We start from the raw sequence: 18,114 nt of genomic DNA, 5'->3' as shown, positions 1-18,114 counted from the left end.
CGGTTGTTGAATTTACTGTACAAGCTGTGATTCTGTCGTCACCACGAGCACCCAGACGTGATCAACGGTGTGATGAGGGGTTTGAAGCTGTGTGAGTGAAACGGTTAATATTTTATTCTACATTACATAACTTGAGTCAAGTTGGAGGCAGTATTGTGACTGATTAAGTTAACCCCCCTTTAAACCTGGAATCTGTGATTAATCTTGATAACGAGACAATTTCATGGATTCAATAACGAGTTTGGTGTCTCTTTACAATGCAGTGGTTTGTGCATTATTATTGTTTTTTGTGCACATGCTCAGCATACAACACTGATCACAAGCCTGTCTCTCCGCTCTAGCTGGAAAGCACGCCTCACTTGTCTTACAGTATGTTTATCTAACCAGTCAATAAATTCACTTTAGTGTCAAACAATTCCATCTGAGACTTTGGGAGCTCCAGCCGTTCAGTCCCTCGCCACCCTTACACACACACACACACACACACACACACACACACACACACACACACACACACACACACACACACACACACACACACACACACACACAGCCTGACAAATGTGGCGTGGAAAAGAGCCCGCTCTCTCAGCCCATATACGCCAAGGCCTTATGAGTTATTCTTTATATAAACAGCTGACATTAACGTTGGTCTATTATCTCACTGATGAATGCTAATGGGCCCTCCCGCTCAGCATCACACATACACACACACACACACACACACACACACACACACTTACGCTTACACACACTTGGATCTGGCTGAGTGCCTCCCCACTGTATTATTCTGCAGCCTTGATGAGGGACCGGAGGCCATTATCATGAGCTGTACCAGAGGCAGGAATGACACCAGCTGTCAATCATAGAGGGATTTAACCCAATCGAAAAGGCTCACAAGGAGGGAGACGGAGACGTTTGAAGTTAACTCAAAAAGTTCAAAGTCTAAGGTTTTTATAAATACTGATTTTGATGTGTTATTTATAGAATATTTTTCAAACCAAATAACTAGCTCAATATGGCCTGAATTCATCCATGATCAGTTATTTGTTGGCTTACTGATGCTGCTTTGAAAATCTGTATCAAAACTATCATGCCCATAACAAATTGAAATAAAAAGAGTAAGGAAAACTAAAGCGTTACATAAGAGAAAATCAAAATCATGTCTGAGTGGAAACCGCTCTGAACAGACATCTTTGATCGAGCCTCTAACTGTGGGAAGTGCCTGCCTCTCTTTGTTGTCAAAATGAGACACCTTGTCTGGCGAGTTTTAAGGGAAACCAAAATGGCGAGGTGCCCGGTTAAATCATCAAGCCAACATGTTGAAAGGATATGAGTTTGTTCAACTTAAAAGCCGGAAGAAGAGGAGCAGTGCGGACACAACTTTTAAATGCTGGCATCAAAGATTTCTAACCAAAGAAACACAGATTGTGCATTTGTGAACTGTTTCCTCTATAAAATCACCTCTTTTTTTTGGGCTCTCACACTTCAGTTAGAAGCCAACAGTTGTTTTACAATGCAGCTTTATTTCTGCACAGTTAAATTCTATAAAATGAAGCACAGTGAATGAATGCATGAATTTGAATCAATTTTTTTTTTTTCTTCTCAAAGTGAGAAATTAGCAAATCCTTTGAGAATTTGCTTTAAGGAATAATTCAAGTAATCGTCAACCTTAGCGCTATTGCATGCTTCTATGGTTAAAACAGTTACAGGAATCAAGGGACTACTTTATTGGTAGTTTTCAGCTTAACTTGTTTCATCAAAAATACAATGGATATAGTTGCAAACAAAAAATAATATGTCCTGAAGTGGGAGATCTCAAAAAAAAAAGTGAGGATACTTTTAAAACCCTTTAGTTGGTCAGTTCTGCAAGGAAGTTATCATTTAATTACCTGCGCAGTAGTCGTTGAGTGAACTTTGTGTATTCCCTTACTAGTTCAAAGCCCACACAGTCTGCGGATCCTGAGGCAAGCCGTTGGCAATGTTAGAGAAGTTGAGCACGGAGAGAAAACACAGCAATAACCCCCTAAACCCTGTCTGTCTGAAATAGTCTCTCTTCCTGTTAGTACCTGTCCATCTGGTATTGTCATGTCTGAAAGTTGTCTGTGTGTTCGCCTTACAACTTTAACTCTCTCACAGTGTATTTTCACCTTATGAAAGTTATTTATAACATTTTTGGACGTCTAAAAATGTATTACTCAGCGTTCGGTTGTAGTTAGCTCCACACTCTAGTGTCACTTCTGCCTGCCAAGATGGCAGCAGCCAAAAAACAAGATGACACACTGCCAAAATGCCGAACTCAAGTCTTCAAAACGGCAGTCCACAAACCAATGTGGGACGTCATGGTGACTACGTCCGCTTCTTATATACAGTCCAAGGGTGGACCCTACTTTTCCTTGTCTTTGAGTGGTGTGTAAATGGCTGACACTCCAGTCCAGCCTGGGACCTGAATGAGAACAATGTAGCCCTGAGCATCACAATGGCCTCTCCTCTCTTAATTAGCCATCGCCACTGAACCCCTGCAGGAACTTCATGACCCCTGACGGACCAGAGCCAAGGCCTGCACTGCTTGTTAAGCCTCATTTAGTTCTGGTCACCTCCTCCTGTAACCTCTAAGTGGGCTTGCCAAGTTAGCCTTAGCATTCAGCTGGCTTGTAGTGAGTGAACTGAAAGTGAGAATGAAAGAGCTTTATTATTTTCAGACTTATTCTTTTTATTTGTGGTTGTAATCATCATTATATCATCATCATCATCACAAAAAATGTAAAGACAGGGAGAGAGAGAAACGTGACAACTTTCAATAATATATCAGAGCATCAATATTATCACTATTCCCAATATCTTTGGGATGTACATATGCAAAATGTGCCCAAAGTTTGGGCCTTGAGCCCATTTTTGGAGTAAAATCTCATTTAAAATCTCAACTAGGTAATTTTGCCTATACATTTTCACCTTAATATGTTTCAGTAACCAGCTGCGTGTAGAAGCCACACAATACATTACAGATTTAGTGTCATTTTGTCATAAGTAAGGGTGTGTGTGTGTGTGTGTGTACGTGTGTGAGCACAAAGCCAACGTGGACTCCAATTCTGCACCAGTTCTTGCACTTCTTGATGAAATTCTCACCATTATACCTCATGGTCACTTATTCATCATGCAACCTTTTGTTAAGCTCCAAAACTTCTTGTTCCAGGGCCTTGTTTTGTTGTCCCATACACCCATCTTATGGGCTCATAACATTATAGTTGTGTTTGAGTTCTTGCAGATCACTTTCGTGGAATCTTCTACGTTTTCTTTCTACCTTTTCAGTTTGCTCATCATATCCCTGCTTCAGTATTTAATAGTTATTGCAGAACTTTGTTGGATTTCTGAACTTGTTGTTTCAGGTCCTCACATATTTCTGTCACGGCCCTCTTCTTATTACCCAACGTTTTGCTCAGCTTATAAACTTTCTTTTTCAGGGCTTGATTTTGTCAGTTAATAGACTAATTTTCCCACTTTGTTCAATAATTATTGTGCTCAAACACTTTTAGCACTTGCAGGTTATTTTGGTCATCTAAATTCTCTATGCTTTTGTTGTCTCATGGTATCTTTTTCATTTTGCATCCTTCTGTGAATTTCTTGTGTTGCAAGGTATTTGTTTTTGTTTCAATACATCCTAGTTGTCTTCCAGGACTTGCAGACCTTTATTTAGCTCCTTTTTTCAGAATGACATTTGGCTGCCCCATGGCCTCTTTCTCTCCTTGTTCAGGTTCAGCTCCTCTATTTTATTGATGCCAAGTCTGCTTGTAAATTTCCAAGTCCTTTAACATTCTCTCCCACTTTTTTGTTCTGTTTGCAAATATCCTTAATTTCCTTGCACGGAGCCTCTTTTCACTTTGCAGCATGTCAACTTCTTTGTCAAGCGCCTCGTTTTGTGCGCTAAACACCACTTTCTCTATATAAAAAGTACTACTGTTTTCTGCTCAGTTCCTCAAACTAATATAAACGTACAGCTGAGCCGGATGACAGGAAAGTTCTTTTTTCACGTGTTTGGCAATATGAATCTCTGTACCAAATTTCATGGCGGTCCATCCAATTGCTTTAAAACCTTTTACGTCACAAATGTCTACCTTGTGGTGGTGCCAGTTCCAGGACTCGGACTGTAGAGACACCTACTGAGATTTGAGCGAAGTCGCATTACCTTTGGAGTGAACAGAGACACACACACACACACACACACACACACACACACACACACACACACACACACACACACACACACACACACACACACACACACACACACACACACACACACACACACTGTTGGTGTGATTTAGTTGATTCATTCCACAGCAGGGAAAATAGATTGTAAATGAGCAATTAATGCTATTTAACATCTCATTATTAAATTAACATCTTTGTTAGAAATAAATGACAGTGATAATCGCCATGAACCTTAACGTGTGTGTGTGTGTGTGTGTGTGTGTGTGTGTGTGTGTGTGTGTGTGTGTGTGTGTGTGTGTGTGTGTGTGTGTGTGTGTGTGTGTGTGTGTGGGTGTGATTTATATTGAGTACAAGACAGTTAATCATCCACCAGCTTTTCTGCCCAGGAGCTTTTCTCACTCGGCTCTCTGCATCTATTAGCATTCACCAAGGCTCGCCTCTCACCTTCACACACACACACACACACACACACACACACACACACACACACACACACACACACACACACACACACACACACACACACACACACACACACACACACACACACACACCATAGAAACACCGGGACAGACTGAGAATGATAGAAATAAGTGCTTAACAATTCAGAGCAACTTTCACAACTTAATCCCAAGTACATAACACAGCAGACAAATGTAGTTCCCAAGGACAGCATGTGAAAAAGGCCGCCAGCAGGTGACCAGAAGAGAGACAAAGCCGAAAATGTTGCTCAACTCAGAATCGGGTATCAGTCTCTTTGGAAATAAGAAGAACAAACAAAAAAGGGCTGTAATTCTCTGTTGTTCCAGGACAAAGTTTCGTGTCACGTTGGCCTTTTCTTTCACCTCCAAGCGAGATATCTCTTGTTTGTTTTTGCTCTTCTCCGTTGTCTTGTCTTTCTTACTTCATGGAGAATTGTGCAAATCATGTCTCTTCTCTTATCTCGTCTAAACAGGAGAGGAGGCGGCAGACTTTCTTTTGGAAGTTGCCAACGCTCCTCTCTATGAGCTGTACTGTAGCCTGGAAATGTTTAACCTGTCTTGCTCTGCAGGCTGTGTGTGTGACTAGACAGTTTAGATTAGAGTTTGACTGATTCAGGCTTTAGAAGGTTGATAGCAATGTTGTTGTTTTTTTTTTGATATTCCCGAGAGCTTTTTGTGACACCTTTCAAATTGAACTAACTTAAATGCAAAAATCCCCCCTGAGAATTAAAACATTGATACTTTTTTCTTTAGAATATAGCTTTTTATCAGAGTGATAAAGTCTCTGAGAAAGCATAAAGGCAATAAAATTAAACAACAACAACAACAACAACAATTAAACTGATGAATATGATCAAGATGTTGCGTTAGTTTACTGTTCATACTTATTCATCTTGATATTCAGCTGTTAATAAAAAACTTGTTTCATCTTGATTTATCTGCAAAGTCACACGTCTAGTTTCAAACGTACAAGCCCATGTCTCTGTCCTTCCTCTCGGTGCTGAAGCTGTCTTCCTCTCTCCTCCTGTCAGGTCATTAGTAGTCACTGAGCTATGGGTGCTCTTCATCTCCCCTCATCCGGATTTTTCCCTCCAAAGTTTGCACTCGTCTGCTCTCTTCCTCCTCCTTTTTACGGCTCCCTCTCTCTCCGTGGTTAATTACAGCTCAGATTTCGTTCCCTCTTGCACATCCAGCCCATCACTGCGAACAGCCTTCAGCAAGGCTGTCTGCACTCAAGCTGTAAACACATCACTTTTTCAAGTTTTCTTCAGTTTTTTCCTCACTTCAAAACACTAAAGACGAGTGGATGAACTAAAATAGGGGTTTCCAGGGACAGATGGGAAATCGTTTTACCTCGTTGACCATTACTCGCCTGTCCCTCCTCCCTCCTCATCCTCTTTCCCCTCTTTTCCGTCCACACCTACTCCACCTCTACAGCGTCATGGCGACTATCCCTCTCCGCACTGCCGGTTGTGAACGCGTTAATTCTCGATTAGAGTTCACGCTTTACCCCCTCCTCTGATTTGCTCCATAGAGTGAGAAATCACTTTCTCAATGAGAATAATTGAACACGGGCAGGGGGGTGCCAGCTCATTACCCACAAATCACAGGGAGCAGGGGCACCTTAGCCGAAGACAATAATGACTTCAGGGAATAAAACAGGGCCCGCCAGCATGGAGCCAAACCAGCGTGGGCAGCGGAGAACAAAGCTGGGAGAGGAAGATGCACACTCTTCACTTTGTTCCTTAAGGTGAAATCATTTTGTGCTTATCTTCCTACATTTTCAGTTGAATCCAATTACTTTTTTTTCAGAGGGGTGCTGTGTCTAGGCTTTGGAGGGGAAGTGCAGAATCTTCTGTAGGAGGAGCATGGCCTATATTCATGCAAGATTCTGCTGTTGTGAAGTTAATTACACCCATGTGGTTGGCAGTCAGGGCAAAAAGGTGTCCTCCTAAATTTCATTCAGAAACACCAAAACCTGACTCCAACTCAAAGGACAAGAGAGAAACAAATAAAAAAGCTAATGAAAGTTCATTCTGCAACACCTTCAGCTAAAAAGCTCTCACACCAAGGCTCTAGATGGGCCTCTGTGATTGACAGTGCCAGATTTCCCACAGTGCGAAGTCATTCACTCCTATTTATTTGATTTCTCTCTCCTTTCTCACCCTTTCCTCCCTCACAGCTTTTTTTGTTCTTTTTTTTTATATGCCACACATTTCCACTCTCCGCAGAGTGCCAAATGAGTCCACTCTGACACAATGAGGTCCATTGTCACAATAGGCTTTTCGCTCTGTTTTATGGGTCCTATTGGGGGGGGTGGGGCACTACTTTTAAGTTGCTGAAGGAATGTAATAAGGCCCCGGCCGACAGTAAACATACACATCCCAGGGCCACAGAGAAACACGAGAAGGGCTGCTTCGCCATCTCGGCCAAAGGGACCCGTTTCATTTGCATCGGCCGGAGAACAAAAGCGGTCACAGTTGGATGCGAACAGAGAGGAATGAGGTGGTTTCACTTCAGAGCCAAGGAGATGGAGGAATAGAAAGCCCTTTAAAGAGAGAGGGTGAGAAGGGGACAGATGGTAGTGGGCCAATAACTCCATTTCTGGTCATCTCATACAGATGTAGCCATGGTAGCCAGCCACTTTGTGCTGCACCACTAAGAGGTATTATTTGGATTCATTCAGATATTGTTCTGTTCTCCATTGAACACCATTCTGTCCACTTCGATATCAACACTTACTTAGAAAAGCCGACAGCAACATATAAAGGATATATACAGAACATTTGTGGCAGCATAAAGGATGTAAAGGTCATGCTGCCACATCATGATAAAGATGTTACCGAGTTATACTTTGTGTGCGCGTCCATCAAACGTCAATTGCCCTGTCAAAATGTCCTTGAACATTATCTACATTGTCATTCATTGTGTGAAAAGTGAATATGAAGCACATATGCTTTGGTGTTCATTCACTTCAGTCCAGTATGAGGATGAACTTGCTCAGACTTTAAATTAGCTTTGTTGTACCGTGGCTAATCAATCACATCAAACATAGTGTAAAGCAGCTGGAAGTACAAAGAAGATAGTTTGAAATGTCTTCTGACAGGAAGCTCTGTCATACACAATATCTGACTCAGATTTCAGTATTGTGTATGCGATGAGCATCTCGAAACCTAAAGACAACGATGAGGATAATACTGCCATCTGATGTTTGTCAGCTAAAGCTACAATCTGCGGTGTTGTAGCAGCCACCAAGACATTATCCACCACCCAGTGGCCTACCACAAAAATGTTCTGTAAAACATCATGGTACCACTTTCTACCTAGTGATACATAACCTGTCTCAAGCTAGTTTTAAGCCACACGTTTTAAATGAAACAATTGGACACCATCTCCTTTCTGAAATGTCTGAAAACTATAGCATATTTTTGAAAATCTTCTGCAGCAAAACATGCAAAATCACTCGTATACTACTTTGAGCATCTTATTGAGGAGCCTTTAAAGATACTAACTGTATATTGACTTATTCGTTTGTTTGTTTAATCTTTATTTTACCAGGATACTCCCATTGATACTTTAAATATATTTTTTTCTAAGGAGTCATGGCCATGAGAGCATTAAAAAGTTTCACATTAAAGCATCAAGCAAAACATTTAAAACAAACAGCAAATTACATCAAACAATGAATGAATTAAGATTACATTTCTTTGTGCATTTATGTATTTATTAATTAATTTACATTTAGTCTTGGCCCTATAAACCCTCCATATATCAAGGCTGGATGCCCACATGGAATTGAGAATAGCCCATATAGCATTAATGGTGTCATTCTAGCATGGAGCACCTCAGTAATGGGCCACGATTCTCCCCGCAGAGTTTCCCATTGGAATTCTCTCCTCTTTATGCTCCTGGTAGACAGGCCATGGGAGCTGTTGTGTAGAACAGCACCCCTGCTGAGCTCCATCACAACATATTCTGATATTCCCACATGTAATCGTGATTTCAACCAGAACCATGCTGACAGCCTCTTCCATTTAGAAAACAGTGGAGCGGAGAAACACCAGTATGTGTGTCGGTTTGGGTTGGAAGATGTGACTCATGCCGATACTGTTATGTGATTGGCTGAAACAAGAACAGATACCGTGATATGTTAGGATGCCTACGGGTTTCCCCTCGGTGGGTTTCTTCACGAGCACAGTGTTTACATGCTGCAAATTGACTATCCAATGGCCGATCTGTCTTGTTTGTTGTGGCACTGATGATTTCCCCGTGCTCTTATCGCTGTCGGTGATTGCAATCACTTGTTGTATTTAGTCAATTGTCTTCAACTCTAACTAGCACACTCCTCTGATCAATGGATATCTTGTTTAATCGTTCGCGCAGAGCCACAAATGCAGAAACGCAAAAAATATTTTTTTAAGTTAGAATAATTACAAGGCTGTTCACGTTTGTTTGGGTAAGACAAACGTCCGTTCTCCTACCTCCCCTCTCATTCCTCTCTCCTCCCTCCTTCTCCACCAAAGGCCGCACCCCTGACACCCACCCACACCCCGCCCCTCCTCCCTAGGTCCGCTAGATTACCGCGGCTCTGCCGGAGTCTTTTGGGACCTCTCTTCATTACTGGCCCTCCACAGGCCCCTCATCTCCACACGGCCCTCTTCATTTAGCTCCGCCTGAGAGCAGGGACTCGGCCAAATGGCTTTTCTGTCTCACCCTTATCCAAGAATTTCAGCTTCCAATTAAAAAGAAATGGAAAGCACCCCGCGCCTCGCCCCACACCGCTCCCATGACGCTACAGAGGAGCCACCCCCAACCCCCACGGCCCAGCTGCTCAAACCAGGCAGCAAACAGCGGCTGATCTGTGGAAAAGACTGTTCACCCCCCTGTAATAACTTGCTGCAATGTGTACCAAAGCTTTACTTGCCACTTAATTATTCATAGTTCAACATCATTCACCCTCATTCCCTCCTCTTCATTTCCTTTATCTTCATGTTCAGTGTATTTAGAGTTTGCGGTCGCAGCGTGTTAAAACATCCCTATAGTAAACACACAACATTCTTATGTGAATAGCTGCCCTATTTTATTTCTCAATGCTGTCATTATTAGCTTGCTGATACAACATTTGCATCAAAGTAACTGTTGTATTAGACAGTTCGGATGACAATTTGGCAGTGCAGAGTTTGTTGGCAGCCGCCGTGCGACTCAGTAAGTCAGTGTTATTCTGACTCCCGTAACTGCCGTAGGGCCTACTGAAAATAATAACAAAAAAGAAAGAAAATGTATTTAATTGCTATCCAGATCCAAACGGCGGGTGCTCTCGTTGAAATTCAAACACCCGCTATTATTTCAACGGGGGTAAATTTTGCTCACTGACCTTCACAGTTTGTAAAATGGATTAAACGTTCTGAGCAGTGGAAAGCAGACTGTCCTCCCACTTAATAAGCTCAAAATGATGATTAATCTGTAAAAAGCACCACCAGAGCTCTTTTTTAATGCATGAATAAAGAGCTGGGATTCAGCTGGGACCGGCCGCTCAGCTGGGCTGCGCACTCAACCCCCAGGATTATCTGTTCAGAATCACCTCCCTTCACCTGAGCCAGGTGTCTGCAAAGTAATGATATCCCTTTTGAACCATTTTTTTTTGTGCACCAGAACCTGTAAATCTGCTTTAAACACCCACTTTGAAGTGCTATTCTAATGCAAAATGCTGTGCACATTCAGACTCTTTGAAACACTTCTACTCTATTCAAACAACATTATTCACAGGGCTTGTAACAGTAAGAAGTGCTCTGGACAAAAGCCTGGTGACGATAACTCAATTCACAGTCGTTCCTTCCCGTTTGAACCTCCGGCTCGCTGGTACAGGAGCGGTCTGCTCCGGTTGCGGCTGTTATTGATGAGGTTTGGAGAAAGTCTCGGGCCTTCCCGTCCGCTTTGGGCCTTTGTTATTGACCTGGTGATTGATTTAAGCCCTCATAATTAGCAGGCCTAATTTAATTAAAGTGCAATTTAACGATACAGTGGGCAAAGGCTGGGGCAGCTGTGTCATTGATAGATCAGTCCAGGCCTGATATGAAACAGGCGCTGGCAGATGATGTATTCGGCACAAAGCAGGTCTCTCACTGTCAGGAGGGGGCGGAGACAAAAGAAGAGACGAAGATTGCAGTTGAGAGACGAAGAGGGTGAATGAGTGGAGTGGAGAGAGAGACAGGCCTTTTGTTTTTCCAAATATCAGCCCACAGACGGCACTGTCCGCCTCTCATCCCCACCCCTGCACATCTCGCCGCCCTCCGTCCTGATGTGGACAAATGCAGCCCCACATCTCTGATCTAATTTGCTTAACAGCATTAGGAACCTGTCTGTCCCTGTAATTTGCTTCAAGTAAAGCCAGATCAGAGCCTGAACTTTTATGTCTTTCCTAAAGAAAACAAAGAGAGACAGATTAATAGGCTGGAGAGAAAAATAAGTGCTTGAATGGGGGAGTTATATTATATTTGGCCAATTGGGACTACAGTATACCATGAATATCAGTGGGAGGAAAACATATAATTGAAATTGGAGATATGTTGCGGCCTGTTATCATTTAGTTTTTGATATTATGATTGATATTGATTTGGGTTCTTATCAAATTCTGGCTCTTAGGTGTTACCATATCATTGGATGATGAAAGCTATTTAAAAAACATAGACCTTTTATAACCTTTGTTATGAAAACCGTAAAATTGTCATAAATGACATGGTATTTTTATGCTTCTTTTAGATTATGAGAAAGTGCTTGCTAACCACAAGATGAATGATTCCTGTTTAATGCAACATAGTGCTACCTTTACCTTATTATATTGCCTTGTGGTGCTAGAATAAAAAATGTTGCATACTTAAATGTGTTTGCCAGGACTGTAGTGTAAATCCAAACTCTGCTGTCAGGATGGATGAGCGGAATCAAAAAAAGGCTTGATTCTTGCAAAATTTGGTTCTTGATACCCAGCCCCCCGCCCCACCGTCCTAACCTAGCACAACATCTCCTATTTGACTCCCTCTCGTCATTATCAAAAGGAATAGTACATCTAATCCGGAATGCCAGTGCTCTCCTTTGAACAAGGCTGGGGCCCGTGGGTGCGGGGTGTGAAATATGAAAGTCAACACATGTCCTCATCAGAGGACAGCCGCCGCCTGGGCTTTTCAACTTGGCACACAAACACAGGACCGTCGTACCATAACCCCGCTCACTCTGTCTCTCTCACGCACACATATACAAAGCAAGAGAAAGCAGTCCCCGGGGTCACACTGCTTTGATTTTCTTCCAGATCTGCAATTTTCGGGCCATCAGGGAGCTCATAGTTTGCCAAACAAATGAAACATTCATTGAGAGAGCGGCCTATACAGTAGGTACACAGCCGTATATTCTGTGTACAACCCTCTTCACATCAACACAGTAAATCCTCATTGCTGCGTATTGAAATCCCCATTAGCTTACATCATCATGCTCCTTATGATCATAACAATATAAAGGAGATAAGAAAATATGCTGGAACTGGTCTTTGCCTCCCTGCTGACAAGCATTAAGTGCCATTTAGAGAACTTGTGGGTTGGATAAGGGGGGACATTATGACCCTTCATCATCCACTAACCAGTTTAACTCTTCGCTCAGCCTTTTATAATGCTCCCCCATCCCCAACATAAATGTAAATAAGTGTCTCATAATCTCAGTCATTGTGACATATCGGTTGTTTTAATGGCGGTGGAGTCCGACGGGCTGGTTGGCGAATGAAGGGTTAAGGATGGCGGAGAGACGGTTGGGGCCGGGTCGTTGGGTGCAACAGTCACGTCCAATCAACTCACACAGGCAATTTTGGGGCGTAGTTTGGCCCCGATGGCAGTTTCCTCTGAGGGGATGTATATGAGGGATAAAAAGACCCTCTGTAACAAGCAGAATAATCCATGTATGGTCAATTATGTCACTGCTACGACCAGCTCACCCTACACATTGCAGCCATCAGCAGCTGCTGTATTTTGGGATCATCTGTGGGTCAGGTTCAGTTGAAAAATCTTTGTGTCCAATGCCATGAAGCTTATTTTAACCGCTGATTGATTCAGCGGGGCTCTGGCTCCGGTTAAGATGGAAATGTATTTGGTAATTGCTTTGTGAGGTCAAAGGAACTTTAATGGGACAATTAGGAGTTATTACCGACGGCTTGTCTTTGTATGTCAATGCCATTGTGCGATGCGGCGGCACTGTGAAGTCCTTTTTTTCGGTCTTGTCTGTTGTACAGTGTTTAGTTGAACTGCATTAACTGGAGGTAATGAGGGTACAATTACGGCTCTTTAACCTTTAGTGAGGGAGAGGAAAAAGCCTCTGCTGATTTTGTTTTCTTTCTTCCTCTCTCTCTTACACCTCTGCTCACTGAAAACAGACTCTTAATCACATGGTGCCGTCGTTTGTTACCTTTGGCCGGTTTAATGTTTCCACAAGGGGCGTGTGTCACCTCGCACAATTAATGTTTCATATATTTAGCTGGCTGGATCACGAGGGGGAAAGGAGGTCTTTGTAAATATTTCAACAGACATTTTGCTAAATGCTCTGTTGAAATTGCTTGTTTCCTTTATTTTCTTTCTCGTTTAGCGGACACGCCACATTGTTCATTTTCTTGAGATAATTCTTTGGCTTCCATTGTTCTGCTCGGGCAGAGGCGGGCCCCTGTTTAAAGAGAAGGTGTGGCATGGTCCGACATGAATTCCTGTTCCACACATGAAACTGTCACACGGACCCTAAAGGAGGGGTGGTGGCCAGGAACACACCACACGCTGTGACCTTTGAACCTGTCCTTGTTAAGCCCTTGACGCCAAAGACGGGCTCAGGACGGAGTCCCCAGCCCTTCCCCCCTTCTTTCCTCCCTCCAACAGATACATGTTGTACTTGCCCATGGCTAATGGCATGACACACAACACACACACACACACACACACACACACACACACACACACACACACACACACACACACACACACACACACACACACACTATACAGTAGGTGTCACTACAGTAGGTTGATGGAGGATGACAGCCCCTCAACACACACCATTTGCCCCAACCCCCAAGCAGCGACCAATAATATGTGTGTGTGTGTGTGTGTGTGTGTGTGCTTGTGTGTGTGTGTGTGTGTGTGTGTGTGTGTGTGTGTGTGTGTGTGTGTATGTATGTGTGTGTGTGTGTGAGTACAGTGTTTTCCTTCGTGAGCAGACAGCTGCTCCCTCCCTCCCTCCCTTCCACTCTTGGCCTCTCTCCTTGGTCCTCTCACCGTTCTAACCTGTCTGTCCATTTGAAGGTAACACGACTCTGCACTTTGCAGCTCTCTCCCTCTCTCTCTCTCTCGCTCCCTCTCTCTCTCTCTTATATGGTTCTCAATAACCTAATGCTGCAGCTGTCCGATGGCCAAGCCTCCAACCCTTGCCTTTTTTTATTTTTTGCTTTCCTTCATTGTCAAAGAGGCTGGTGGATTTTTTTTGGCCACAGATCAGGGAGGATTGAAGAGAGATGAGGGGGAGGGAGGGAGTGAAGCAGAGAGGGAGAGAGAGAGAGAGAGAGCGAGAGCTGGGAATGAGTGCCATGGAGAGTTGAAAAGCTTTGTTGCTTCCCCCACTCCACTGGTTACCATGGGATCAACAGGGTGCTAAAAGCACTCAAGGGGAGGAAGAAACGGAGGGTTTTTGAGAGAGTGGGAAGTGATAGATTCAGAATGATGGAGAGAGGAGAGGGAGAGTGGAGGGGCAGAGAGAGATGGATGTATATTTAGCCCTGTGCCTCTCCTCTGCTGTCACTCAGTGCACGGCTCTGCCACTGACACAAGGACGGACATTAAGTGGGCTGGCAGTGCCCCTGGTCAACAAGGAGACACTGACCCCTGCTATTCTGACTCAGCCACGATAAAGGTCCTCACGGCCTGAAATGTCAGTCTAAACAAGTGATTATTTATCGTATTCAGCCTTATGTGTTTGTCTGTCAGAGCTCAGTCTTTGTCCAGAGTCTCTAATGAGGAGGCTGTGCCCTTGCTGCTTGGATAGCCTCCGTTTCTGACTCTAATGAACCACAGTGGACACTTAAGCACTGCCTTTTGAATCCAGGGTCGAGTGTCAATCATGTGTTTCTGTTTATGCTGGACATTTACTGGCAGTTGAAGCATGTAGTGCCATTCAATACGAGAGTGAAAATGTGCTCTCACATCAAAACACTGGCCCTTGCAAAACCAGTGGAGTAGGACGGGTGTGTTGTTTGTTTCAGATAGATATTCTGACAGTTTGCTTCACTTCAGAAGTGCTAAACATTTGTACTTTTTTTCACAAACACATTGCAAATCCTGCTGATGAAGTGAAATTATTCCACTTTCATATCTGAAGTAGTGCAGATGTTCCACCGATGTCCTTGGAAGGAAAGTAAAATCTGAATCAGGAAAGTGTGAGGCTGATCGCTACACTCGTATCAGGAAGAAAACACTTAAGCAAGTTCTCGAAACAAAAGAAAATCTCACCCTGTTTGCAAATTCCCCACTTCTAACAAAACAACCCTTTAATTAGGCTGGGTTCACTTTTTTTTTCTAACCCATTACTCTCACGTACAACTCCTTTTCTCTCTTCCATTGACTCTCACCCGGGTTTTTTTCTCACCGTCTCTTGCATGTCTTTCTTTTCATTCATTTTCACAGTTCCTTTCATTTTTTCACACATATCCTCCGGAATATAGCTGAATAGAAATATCACCTTGCTCTAGTGCTGGTCTGATATCTTTTTTTGGGCCATTTTACCTGTCACATTCACATACTCAAACTTCTTACACTGTTCTTACGGCCTGGGACAAGTGAAGAATCTCTTCACCATTGGTGCTCTGATAGTAATGCTCTTCCCTCATTCTTAACCTCTTCTTTGTTCCCTCACATGACACATTTTCCTTATATTTCAGCAGAGGGATTCTAAAGGGGAACCCACAGCTACTTTCCATTTACAAACTATCAGACAGGAGATTGTTGCTGCGAGCTACTGAAGTTAATTACACGTCACTTTCTGTGATGATACGCTGTGAATCAGCTCTCCTCTCAGATCACTCTGTTGTCTAATGAGACAAAGACGCTGATCTCTATCGCCTCCTTAATTCTCTTGCTGAGTAGGAAATAAAGTCAACATATTCCTTTCAAACCTCAGTTTCTGACAACCCGCCTTGGAGCATATACTGTACATACAGTATATGCTCTTAAATTTATTCTTTTTCCAATTTTCACCTACCTACTCCACTCTAAGCCTTCCCGTCTTTATTCATGGAATCCTGCAGGTGGTCAGGTCCTTTGTGCACAGCACATATATATTATAAAAAAAATGGAGCCAACCCACCTGGGGGGTTTCTTAGAAGGCTTTGTGAATAACGGGCCCAGTGAGGCACCTTGGACCTCAGCTGACACATAATTAAAGGCAGGGCTGACTGATTGACTGACTCATTTTCATACTAACCGGTCAGAGAGGGGGAACAGACAGGCGGGGTGAGTGGAGGTCTCTTAAGGTAGACTGCTGATGAAAATTTCATGGCCATGCTCTTTAAAATAAATAGGGGAGAGAGAGAGAGAGAGAGTCCCTCTGTGTCACGCCCGCGTGTCGCCAAAGATATCCTGGGCTCTGAAAAGGGGGTTGAATCCATTTCCATAACCAAACCAAGATGGCACGAGACCTATTTGGATGTGCTTGACATTTTCAGCAGAAGAAAGAGAAAGAGGAAAGTGAGGGGTGAGGGGCGGGGGAATAGCAGTGGCTAACAAAGCGTTTCGGCAGACACTCCCAAGAGAGACGACGAGCCGTCTGGGGGCTGACACGCTCGCACATACACACATAAAAAAAAACACACACACACACACACACAAGCATTAGAAGTTACTAGCATGACTGGAAGCAAAAAGTGAATTACCGTGTCTTTTTAAATTTGAAATGTTGAAGCTCAGTGTGCCTGTCACTTGTTGATGAACTCCTCCTGTAACTAACCTTCAACAGATGATTACTTGAACTAGAACCCTGTGTTATTAGATATGTCTCCCTCCTATTCTACATGCAGCATGTCAGCACTGCATGTAAGTGCCCTGCTCAATCTGTACCCTCCCCATTAAAAGAGCTCAGATACAGATTTTATAACCCATTAAGGAGAGCATGAAGCTGCTCTCGTTTCCAGGGCCTAGTTAAGTCCTCAGATGTCTGGCCGGCCCGTAAAAGCCACCGCCTCCCGGCCCCGCTGCCTAATGGCCCTGAAGGAAGATGAGTAAATGAAATGAAGAGCAAGGGGGAAACAAATGACAGCAAGCGCGACCACTTTCCTTCACTCTAGACCTGATCGCATCACCGCAAAAAAAAACCAAAAAACTTCCAGACCTGATTGATTGAGCGGGAGCAATCGATCAGGGCCACTTCGTCACTACAGTCACTGAAGGTTTTTGGCCGGGGAAGGTTGTTTCCGCGGCGGCATCAGTGCTGCCGTCTGCGCTCTGCAGAATGTCTCTTTTGATTTAGAATTGAGGCTGTTACTTCTTTCTGCAGGTAATTGGATTAAAAGCCAGAGGAGAGATATAGGCAGGAGAGAGGGAGATGCAAGCACTGCCAAATAGAAATAATGGCATTGAGAGTGTGAGTCTTTTACTTTGCTGGAACAGTCTTTTAATGATTTATCCTTTCTTTTTTCTTTTTCTTTTACTTTCTGTTTAGGAGGAGGAGGAAGAAGAGCGAAGGAGACATGAAAGGAGGATTGAAAGGATTGAGCCAATAGGGAGGGCCGATTCCTCATTGGAACATTCACCTGTGTTCAGTCTAGAGTGAGTGATCCCAACAACAACAACCCTCCGACCACCTATGTACCGTACAGTATGACTTTAGATTGGTTAACCAAAATTATAGAAAAATATATTTGTCCACCCGTTCTGGTATCTAACCATGTAGATAGTTTTGATCTTATTTGTCCAGATAGGAGATATCTTTCTCAGATATATCTGCCCCCACAATAGAATTTTGTTTACACTGCTGTTACATTTAAAAAGATAACATAGCAGTGTACCTGTTTTCATGGGAACTGTTTTCTTTAGCGGAATAGTCTCTTTAAAAACAGTTCAAATTATGTGAAGATTTAGTTACGCCACTGCAGCAACATGGCTCTAAACTCGGCAATGTCAGTCTATCGGTCACCACAAATCTAATTCCATTCAAGCAGGGCTGCTGCAGGAATCTCAAAACCTGAACAAACAAAGCACAAACCATCTACATCATCACCAAACACCTAAACACAACCATATCACCAAATAACAAAGACAACACAGAGCCTACAGAAGGACCACGCCTTCCTCCATCAACACGTCTCACCCATCTGCATCAACGCCCACTTGTATTCATTTGCCTTCACGTCTTTATC

The 18,114-nt window shown here is 43.3% G+C and overlaps 1 protein-coding gene across 2 annotated transcripts in view; it reads left to right on the top strand.

Annotated features, from left to right (window-relative positions):
• LOC129110418 (partitioning defective 3 homolog) overlaps positions 1 to 18,114 on the top strand; it is a 325,305-nt gene that overhangs the window by 133,734 nt on the left and 173,457 nt on the right. For both annotated transcript variants that reach the window (XM_054622495.1, XM_054622494.1), the window contains one exon: positions 17,418 to 17,524. In XM_054622495.1, coding sequence (XP_054478470.1) covers positions 17,418 to 17,524 — 107 coding nt within the window. The remainder of the gene's footprint in view (positions 1 to 17,417; positions 17,525 to 18,114) is intronic.

This window comes from Anoplopoma fimbria, chromosome 21 (assembly GCF_027596085.1).
Source record: "Anoplopoma fimbria isolate UVic2021 breed Golden Eagle Sablefish chromosome 21, Afim_UVic_2022, whole genome shotgun sequence".
Lineage (NCBI taxonomy): Eukaryota > Metazoa > Chordata > Actinopteri > Perciformes > Anoplopomatidae > Anoplopoma > Anoplopoma fimbria.
Note: the sequence above shows the minus strand (reverse complement) of the source record. Positions and strands in the feature narration are given on the sequence as shown.